The 11,094-nt window shown below is 30.5% G+C and overlaps 1 protein-coding gene across 14 annotated transcripts in view; it reads right to left on the bottom strand.

Annotated features, from left to right (window-relative positions):
• Positions 1–11,094, bottom strand: part of Cacna2d1 (calcium voltage-gated channel auxiliary subunit alpha2delta 1) — a 467,177-nt gene that overhangs the window by 49,484 nt on the left and 406,599 nt on the right. For 6 of the 14 annotated variants that reach the window (XM_058585488.1, XM_046464140.2, XM_046464143.2 and 3 more), the window contains exons 17-20: positions 9,759–9,833; positions 9,409–9,483; positions 5,492–5,548; positions 783–854 (exon numbers count right to left, since the gene is read on the bottom strand). In XM_058585488.1, coding sequence (XP_058441471.1) covers positions 783–854; positions 5,492–5,548; positions 9,409–9,483; positions 9,759–9,833 — 279 coding nt within the window. The remainder of the gene's footprint in view (positions 1–782; positions 855–5,491; positions 5,549–9,408; positions 9,484–9,758; positions 9,834–11,094) is intronic. The other 8 variants (XM_046464145.2, XM_046464146.2, XM_046464150.2 and 5 more) reach the window with 3 other exon arrangements.

Below are 11,094 nucleotides of genomic sequence, written 5' to 3'. Positions count from 1 at the left end.
GTCAATTGAGTTCAAATTGAAATATGCTGTGACAAGTTTTAAAAGAAATATGTAACTTTTGAAAAGATGAAAGAAGAAGTTAATCTTTCTGGAAAAAATACCCCAAACTTGTGTTCTGGAGTACAAGAGCCTACTCCTGCAACTTACTGAGTAACTTTTTTAGTTACTATTTAACTTCTGTTTACTGCAAAGTTATCATCAGTGTAATAGCTATAATAAAATGTTCCATACCTTTCTCAAAGACTCTTGAAAATCCATGACTGATATCATGTACTTAGTGTTATTTTTAACTATTAACCCATTATTATCATGAAAGACCCTCTCAGAGGAAGTGACATGTGATTTTGGTTTTGAAATAAAGTAGAAATTTGCTGAGTAAAGTGCGCAAAGACAAACATGGCAGCTGCTCTGCTCATGTTTTCCTCATGTGGTCAGGTGGCTGGATGCTTCCCAACTCCTCTTTCAATTGTGTGGTAATGTCCATTTGTAGGACTTTTATTGAATCTCTGTCCTTTTTGTATTGGAATAGTTAAAATACCTCTATCTATGAAAGGAGTAAAACATTTAGGTCATACCCAACTTGAAATATTTATGTCTTCTCATAACACCATTTGGATGAGAAGATAGAACCTAGAAAATTTAAAGATAGAGGATATTCATCTTTGTGTGTGTAGTACCTAAGAGACAGCCTAACACAACACAGTTGCTGGACAGATACTTGAGGCGTGGAAGAAGTGAAGCAGTGACCTGAGGTCTGCCTTTGTCCTGTTGGTCACACTCACCTCTACTTTAATATCATTCTCTAACTCTGCATCAAGGAAATCCAATGTGACTGGCTCCTGAGATTTGGGGTTCTACACAGAAAACAATAACAACTAATTACATATGATATTATAAAATGATGCTGTGTAAAAGAGTTAATTTAATGGATATTTAAAGATGAAATTAATTCTCTAAAAGTTACTTACCTAAGATACATTAGTAATTGATAGAGGTATCTTCTTTCATATGCACATGAAACTATTTCATGAACATATGTACATGAAAGTAGACAGAGCTAAGAGATTGAGCTTTAAATGCAGTAGATTAATTGTAATTAATCATCAAATGAAAAACAGTCTCACCCTGAATGTTGTATTATACACTGCATTTATAATCATAAGCCTATGGGAATATGACTTTTGAAGATCCATTCACAACTTTCTTTCCTTTAATTAGAATGACAAAGTGCAAAATATAGCAATGTGACAATAAAACAAAGGCCATAAGTAAGCATCCCAAGCTGTAGTTCAGATAAAAAATAGACTGCGTATGGAAAAAATGTTTTTAAAACTAGTTTGAATTTTCTAAGTAAAACAAATTCTATAAGACCTATACTTTCTTCTCAATATGCATAAGGAAAAGAAATAAGTTAGTTTTATATACTTAAATCTCAGAAATTTTATATTTTATTAATTCAAACTATTAAGATTTTATAAGAAAACTTGTGGTCAAGTCACAAAGACTTTTATTAAGATTAGCTATTTTAATTAAAGTTTAACTAAATACTATTTCCTGACTTTTCTTGCTGATGCATAATAACAAATAAAGTTCACCATGGAATAAGATAATTTATTTATATATAAGTATATGATACTATTATTTTAATTTCACAATCACATATTGAAGACTTACTGAAGTAAATCAATGCAATCCTTTAAAACACCTGCTAAGTAACATGTCATAGAATTTCAAAGTTCACTAGAACAATAAATCATAATATGTATGATTTTATAAATGCAAAATTTTAGAAACTAGATTTTAAATGTTTATTAAAATAAACATTACCCCAGTCTCAGACTTAATTAGGTAGTGGTATTAAATGCACACTGTTCTAGATTAATGCCCAATCACCAGATTCTTGGTAATTATCAGCCTCCCTTTTCATCATCACTATTTGAAACACAACTTTAGGAGAGTAGACTTTCAAACACAAAAGGAACAGTTAAAAATTTATTAAAATTAAGCATATCTTTTTGGGGTATGGATAACAGCATACACAGTATTTTATAATTATGAAAAAACTGCCTTCAAGGAATAACTCCATTTTAAAAAGTATATTTTTTTTTATTCCCTTAGTTTTTGATGAATGAGAATACTTAAAGGCAAATTAAACAAAGATAATCTCACCTGTATTTTTTAAAATATATTTTCAGTTGTTGATGGACTTTTATTTTATTCATTTATTTATATATGGTGCTAAGAATTTAACACAGTGCCTCACACATGTGAGGTAAGCACTCTATCACTGAGCCACGAACCCAGCCCTCACCTGTATTTTTAAAACTGAACTATATTCACTGCTTAAGAACTCTTTGACTATAATCAGAAGGTTCTATATTACTAAAAGTCTAAGTATTTGATTTTTTGTTTGTTTGTTTTTGGTACTGGGGATTTAACCAAGGGTCACTTAACCACTGATCAGCATCCCTAGGTCTTTTTTTTTTTTTTTAATTTGGAGACAGGATCTCCCTTATTTAGGGCTTCACAAAGTTGCTGAGGCTGCTTTGAACTTGCAATCCTTCTGCCTCAGCATACTGAGCACCTGGGATTACAGTTTTTCACCACTGTTCCAGGCCAAATATTTAATTTTTTGAAAGAGAAACATACCATCATTTGGCCAGGTGGCCAGGGAGGCTGAGACAGGAGGATCCCGAGTTCAAAGCCAGCCTCAGCAAAAGCAAGGTGCTAAAGACTCAATGAGACCCTGTCTCTAAATAAAATACAAAATAGGACTGGGGATATGGCTCAGTGGTCAAGTGCCCCTGAGTTCAATCCCTGTTACCCCAACCTGCGCCCCCAATAACATCATTTGGAGGGCATAGTTTTGATTTAGAAGCAAATAAATATTCCATAAGAAGAAAATAAAAACATACATCATAAGAAGAAAATAAAAGGGTAATACTGAAAAGTCTTCAAATCTGTGGTTAAGAAAATGAGCTGGGAAAAGTGTTGCACACCTGTAACCCCAGTGACTCAGAAGGCTGAGACAGAAGGACCGCAGGTTTGAGGCCAGTCTGGCAACTTAAGGAGGCCTTAAGCAACTTAGTGAGACCCTGTCTCCAAATTAAAAATAAATAAATAAACAAATAAATAAATAACGGTTGGGAATAAAGTGCCCAGTGGATTCCATTCTGATTACTCAGTATCAAAACAAACAAACAAATAAATACATAAATAAAGTGAAAGAAAAAGAAACCTAGAAAGTCCCTAATGAAAGGACACTCAATCTAATATTTCAGAAGTGCCTATGTAAACTTCCATGAAATAAACCATCCTCATATAAACACCCTCAAAACAGAATTAAAATTTTAACAAACTCAATGCAAACAAAGTGAAAAATAATCAAAATGATAAAATGAAAACAGAAAAAAAAGAATATTTATCTTACATGCAATGGATAATGCATAGCATGACCAGACCCAAACAGCATGCAGGGAGGAGGCATTATCAGGAAGATTTGGCAATATGAAGATCATGTCCCAATCCAACATATAAAGACACAGAGAAGAAAATGAAATCATAACAGAAACATATCAATGCACCACTTGTATTTTTAAATGGCAATCTGACAGGCCACTTTTTAAAAAGACTCATCACAGGTATAGGGACTGAAAAATTTTCAGAATTCTAATAAGAAAAAACCAAGACAAGATTAAGAATAGAAATTTGTTTGATCCTATGGTCTCTGAATGCCCATTATTTTTGCTCATTTTAAATATGTGACAATTCTATTTGCAAAATTTAAATATCAACTGTCATAACAATCATTCATTTTGTGAAAATAAAAGGCAGGATGCAATATTAGCAAATTTTGAATTTGAAATAATTATTTGTCACTACGATTACAATACTTCATCGTTCAAAAATATCCCTCAAATTGAAAAGTCTTATATGGTTGCTAGATTGCCATTTGGAATTTTCTTAGAATGAAAACAAAAATAACGTAAACTATTATTCAGGATGTTTATTTTTTAATCATAATATTTACATGCAATGTTTGATTTTGCTACAAAAATTAAAATTCACTAAAATGCAGGATTGCAAAAAGTATAATTTAAGATGATACATAAAAAGAAAACATGCAAGGAGAGTAACAAAATATCAATATCAAGAATGACCTACACATAATAATAATCTTTATAAAAATTGTAAAAGATTCAGGGACTTATATGCAACAACATGAAATTCAGATTTTCTTGGAGCTCTAGAGCTGGAAGAGAAATGAAGCTTTTACTAGTTCAGTTCTCTGCATTTTAGAACAACCTCGGAAGCTTTAAAAATAATTTGGAGGCCAAAGTAAATCAGAAATTTGAAGAGAAGGGGCCCAGTAATAACAGATACGCTTCATTTCCCAGATGAACAGTCTGGGCAGGGCAGAGACACTGCTTTTCAGGTAAACAAAATGAAGTACTCCACTATTGGCCTCCAGAAGAACTAAACTCAAACTTAGTTCTAATTCACAGTTTAGCAACCTCTTCTGAAATCACACCACCTCTCCATTGTAATGTGACCAACACTTTTTTTAAGAAAATGGTAAGCTAATAAAGAAAGTATTAAATGTTGAACTTTCTTTGAAATTCTGAAATTCTCAAAGTTGTAGAAAGTATCCTTTTATGCTGATTATTTTTAATGTGCCCAGAAACATAAATAAATAAATAAGCAAACAAACTTTTTTTTTTTTGTTCGGGGCGTACCAGAGATTGAATTCAGGGGCAGTTGGTCACTGAGCCACATCCCCAGCCCAATTTTGTATCTTAGAGACAGTGTCTCACTGAGTTGCAAAGCTCCTGGCTATTGCTGAGGCTGGCTTTGAATCTGCAGTCATCCTGCCTCAGCCTCCCAAGCCTTTGGAATTACAGGTATGAGCCATCATTCCCAGCATATATATAATAACTTTTAAGTCTTGTTGATGGCAAAGATTTTGTAATAAATTTGCCAGGTGGTACATATTCACACTTTTTATTTGCAATATTGAACATTTTCAATTAGCTGAAGGGAAATTAACTTCTAATCCCAAATTACACTTTTAGAAATTCAAAGAAATTTTGGCTTAAAATATCTGGTTTATGGAAACTATCACATAAGAATTTCTATTTGCAATTAGAAGTCAATTTTACAAGCAAATTGTTAGGATCACAAAGATTTGACACTAATTTAACAATATTTAATAACATTTCCTTTTTAGAAGCCATCTCATTATGAATACCCTTGATTGTTAATATTATTACATAATTACTTAGCAATCTTTAGTTCACCAACGCATATCCTCTCCCATAATTAATAAAATTTTTGCTGCAGTTTATTGAGAAATGATGCTCATTTCCATCTCATGCTCTGTAAGCTAATGTCAGGAAATGCAGTTTTAATCAAAAGCTATAAGACCAAGCTTGATCTCAACTCTGATTTAGCAAATTTGAAAGCACAGCTAAGTCTACCTTCATTCATTTACCTGAACATTGGGTCTCCTTTTTCTTAAATTAACTGTTGGTATGCCTACACCAATAGGCTGAAGCAATAAAAAAATGATAATTCATCACAGTACATGTTAACATAGGTAATACTATAATCAATTGTGATCACATATTTCCTTAGTCAAAAAGCGGTTGATACTTAGAATTCAAAATATTTGATAAGCAGCATAGAATTCATGATGAGCTGATTTAAAAAAAATGAAAGTTTAAAAATATTTTTAATAAATAAAAACTGTTATCTTCACTTTGGTTGGTTTGTGTAGACGGGAGTGAAGTGAGGGTTGGGATTGTGGGGATGGGAAGAATGGTAAAAAGAGACAGGCATTATTACCCTATATACATATATGATTACACTACTGGAGTAACTCTAAACCATGGACAGCTAGAGGAATGAGAAGTTGTGCTCCATTTGTGTACTGTATGTCAAAATGCATTCTATTGTAATTAAAAAACAACTGTTATCCTCATAAAAATCATTGTTTAAGCAAACTAACTGTTAATGTTCTCCTGTTTTTCCTAGAAAAATACACACTTGGGAAGTGTAAAATAATTTGTACCAGACAGTTTTGAATTTTCCTGATTTAAAAATAAATAGATTGAGAAATAGGAATTGTTAGAATTTATATGACCCAACTTTGCAAACTGCAAATATTGCTAACTTTCTCCCCCAATTCATATGTTGCAATTTTTAACCTCAAAATTGATAGTATGAAGGAGAGGAGCAATGTAGGAAGCAATTAGGCTGAGGAGGTGCCCAGGGATTAGTAACCTATGGCAAACCTGACAGAAATCCTTTCCATTTCTGCCATGTGAGGTCTGAGCAAGGTGGCTGTATGTGAGAAAAAGGCACCTACTTACCCTTGCCTCAGCCTTGCACATCCTAGCCTTAAGGACTGTGAAAAGTATGTTTCTGATGTTTATAAGCCACCAGTCTCCTTTTTTTTTTTAACCATAGTAGCCTGAATAAAGCAATACTACAAAATACTGAAACATCTTAAACATTTGAAATTTGTGTCTTTGTTTTCTGAAAGTTTAGCCAATGTTATTTCTATTGAACTGATGAAGAATTCAACCATAACACTGTATACTCATTTTAGATATGGACTTCCAAATCATATATTATACTCCATTTTCAATATAATAAATATCTATCAGAATTTATCAAAATTAGATATTTTGAAAATATATCAAATATTAGATATATCAAATATTAGATATTAGACCATATCTGTTTATTTTAATGAAACAAATGGTAGAAATAAAATATGTAAAATAAAATAAAATAAGGATAAATCAGGAGACATATTTATATTTTTAAAAATTGTGGTCATAAGGTTACAGTACACATTGAGAAAAAACAGTGTGTTTTAAAGTACATGTATGAAGACTTGAATTGGGTGTCAACACACTTTATATACAAACAGAGATATGAAAGATTGTGGTATATATGTGTATTAAGAATTGTAATGCAAAAAAGTACATGTATAATGTCATAAATTGATGTGAACATACTTCATATACAGAGATATGAAAAATTGTGCTCTATATGTGTAATAAGGATAGTAATACATTCCACTGTTGTCGTGTATTTTAAAAAATAATAAAATCAATTTTAAAAAAGAATTAAAAAAATCTTCATAGCTACTTTATTTACTGATATTTGGAGCTTTTAAGAGGACACTATCCTAACTTCTATGAACTATAACATTATACTAAAATAGTTTGAAATAAGATTATAATATCAGAAAGAAAACAAAAAAGACACCAAACCAGGTATGTTTGGTTAACATTAGGTTTTCATCTTGTTAATTAATAATTGGTACTACGGATATAGCTACATTTTTTTTAATTTGTATTGATGAATTTCTGATGAAAGAATTAAGATTAAGTTTGTTGGTATAACATCTGTTACCATATTGTTTTTTGTATTTGACAATTTCTGAAATATTCATACTATATAGTTTCTTTTGTGAGGTTCTTATATTAATCTGTACAACATATATTGTTACTTACAAAGTAAAAATCATAATATTTATCCTGCTAATTATGAGAGTGCACAAGCATATTTAATTCACAAGTTTCGGGAAAGACAGTATGTTGACCTTTCAGAATTATTTCTTTTTAAAAATAATTTCCTAAAAGAGTATTTTTAAAAATATCTTACTGTTGCATGCTTACTTTTAATAAAATCCAATACCAAAACATGAGTGCTAATTTGTGAGCTGGAAGAAAAAAGTCAACTAGTTTTTAATGCAAATCTTATGAAATGTATATTTTTTGTAATTTTATGAATTTTAGTGTATTGATTATTCCAAATATGAGTTGAATACATATTAACATCATCAAATAGTGATAAAATATCTTCTATATAAATATTAGTCATTAGGAGATTGCAGAAGATGTTAAAACCTTTTTCAAATTACTACCTCCTTTTCATAACGAAAACTAGAACTTAAATTGTTATTTGTATATCTCTGTCATATATAGTTCCTTTGGGGAAAGGTTAAGGTCTATAATCAGAAAAATTGGGACTCTTTGTACTCCTTAGCACATTATACTTACATTGCTTTTAGATTACTTTAATTAAGAAGATATAATCTGAAATATACTGGGTACACAAAGTTCAAATAATATTTGAAAAGTTTAAACTTTTTTTTGAGATTTAGAAAGTTAGATATTTTCAACTATGACAGAAACCATAGCATGATTACCTAATCATAAGCAATGATATTGAAGAATTTAAATGACATACTTTTAAGAACTGTAATAATTTAATAACACAGACAAGTACTATTGTAAACTTTTATAAAAAGAATATGTTTAAACATGATATAGGATGTTCAATGGCCATGTATGCTTAGCAAATATTTATATCATGATGGATCTTATATGGCAATAAATTCCAAAGTGAGAAGAAATAATATAGAAACATTAAGATATATATTAAGATGCTAAAATAAATCATCACATTTAATATGTAACTCAATATCAATTGTCCTTATTGCTGTTTTGAATATTTCAGTGACACAACTTCATGTGTGTATGTGTGGGCACACCTGTGTTTACTAATCTGGCACTCATTCGACATCCATGACAGAAAGAAGGAGGTAACAGTCTCCATGGTTTATATCATTTTCAGCATTATCCTCAAATTTCACCAGTCACTTAAAAATGTTTACAAAATTTCCATTATATAAGATTTTGTCTAATTCTAAATGTAGGTAAATAAATTTTGCCATAACACCTTTTTAAGGATTAATGAAAAATGAAATGAGTTGAATGAAGTATTTTCTAAAAATGTTTTGTATCTTGGGAAAGTAGATATAAATATTAGGATAAAATAGTTTGTCTATGGATTTTATGGCTTATGGAACAACTCACTTAGTAAAAACTACACTTCCCATTTCTGAAATCCATCATATACATTTTACTTATTTAATTTTTTTTCTTAGGTATTTACAAGCCTGCCCCAGCATGAAACAATAGTCTGGGAGATGGAAAGCAGAGTAATTATCAGAAGAAAAGGGCAATGGGTAACGCAGCCTGGGCAGAAAGGAACATTGCTAATGCTTAGGAGGGTTACAGGAATGTCTGCAGCAGCACACCCTCACAGCCTTAATCAAAGCCACACATGTGATGTGTGAAAGTAGGCTCAGGAGATGATAATGGCTGTCTTTCACATAAGAATATTAGTTAACCTAAATTGGTAAGGGAAAATGCTTTTACCTCTTCACATGTCATAATCTGTGGTTTTGTCATCTAATAAGAGAGCCAGATTACAGACTATTCTTTTGTATTTAATGCTATAAAGTGAATTTTAAAATGAGAATCCTATTAAGATCATGAGTCATTAATTTTATAAATACTATGCATTGTAAACAAATTATATACATACCTTTGGCTGAAGATTTGGATGTAACAAAACATAACCATTAGGATCAATTGCAAAATAATAGCCATTGGGGCAGAGCTGAAAAATAATCAAAAAGTTTACAGATGTATGCTCACAATTAGAAATCCACATAATTTAAAAAAATGTTAAATTAATTGGTTATCACATTTAAGAGCATGCTAAAGGATGACATTCTATTTCTACTTTTTATTTTAAGGATGATATTTAGCTCCTTTGCTAAGATAATTGCACATCATTTTTTTCATAATTACTTAAGTACTTTATAGACAAGCTAAATTAATACACAGTTCTAAGAACAGGAAAGGTTACCAAAAAAGTAAATTGTATCTTACTGTGAAACGTGGTGTTAGCCTTTTAATATCTTCCAAAGACACATCAACGCCCATCACACCAAGAATCAGTTGGTTCTGTAACAAGATGGCAAAAAGTAGTTTATTTTGTACCCCAAATTATATATTTCTATACAATAATTATATATATGCATCCTTTTGCTGTAGTAATGGTTGTATTCCATACTAGTGTAAACAAATGTGTGTGCGTGTGTGAGTGTGCACAGATTGTAATTTGGTGTCAATTTACAAAGATTCTCAGCTTTGATCTTTTCCATAGTTTTATTATCACTGTTACTCAAATGAAATCTTGATGACTAAGATACTTGAAAACTTTCATTTGATACTTTTTGTACCTTTCTATCCTAATATTTATTTATGTAATACTTATTTATTGCATTGTTGGCTATTGTAGCTATATGTGTGCATGTTTGTGCATTGACTTTGTGGTATATTACAATTAAGAAACCACAAAAACGTTCAATTTAAAAATTGGACCAGTATGGAATAAAGAAACACCATATTCTTACAAATGATAGTGCCAATTTTTTGTAACTATCTTCAAAATATGTGACCTTATTAATAATCAAATCTTCAAGACAGTGTTCCTAATTGCTGCTAATAACTTCTCTATATAATGGGCATCATGGTTTTAATTTCAAGTCAAGAAACTATGTTGAAAATAACTATCATACTCATCTAAGGGAAATAAAAATGAAAATTGTATTAAAATTTTGAGTCATAAAACTTTGTTTGAAATAGAATTATATAAAATATAAAGTAATAAATCAAAATGTGTTTACAAACAAAATTTAAAATCTAGTCAGAAATTACAAAAAACACTTTAAACTCTGTGTGGGTGCTTATAAAATTAAAGTCATGTCAACAACTATGCTCTTTTGCCATGAAATAATCCTACTCTGCACTAAACTCTCAAATTAAAGCCATCTCAGAGACAGACTATACTGAGATCTTAAATGCAAATGAGGAATATGACAATTGCTCCATTATGAAATGCAATTTTTAGAATTCACAGATATTTAAGAATGGTAATGGGCCCCTAAAGAGAAATAACTGATATTGGATATGGCTATATTATTAGGATAAGCAGCTCAACTGAGGTTTACAATAATTGTACAAATAATGCTTAAGTGTAGCAGACTTCATTAAACCATGCACTAGAAATAAATATCCCTTCAAATAAATGGTATCACATTATAAAATAAACATTTGCTATTAAAAATTCTTAACTCCTGCCTTCTTAAATTCATTCTGAATCAAATTGAGAAATAAAAATTTATCACTACTTTTAAACCAAAATTAACAAAACAAGTACATG

The sequence above is a fragment of the Marmota monax genome, unplaced genomic scaffold (assembly GCF_021218885.2).
Source record: "Marmota monax isolate L192 unplaced genomic scaffold, Marmota_monax_Labrador192_F-V1.1 WCK01_AAM20220418_F8-fsc00065, whole genome shotgun sequence".
In the NCBI taxonomy this organism is placed as follows: domain Eukaryota; kingdom Metazoa; phylum Chordata; class Mammalia; order Rodentia; family Sciuridae; genus Marmota; species Marmota monax.
This window is presented reverse-complemented; position numbering and strand designations above follow the sequence as displayed.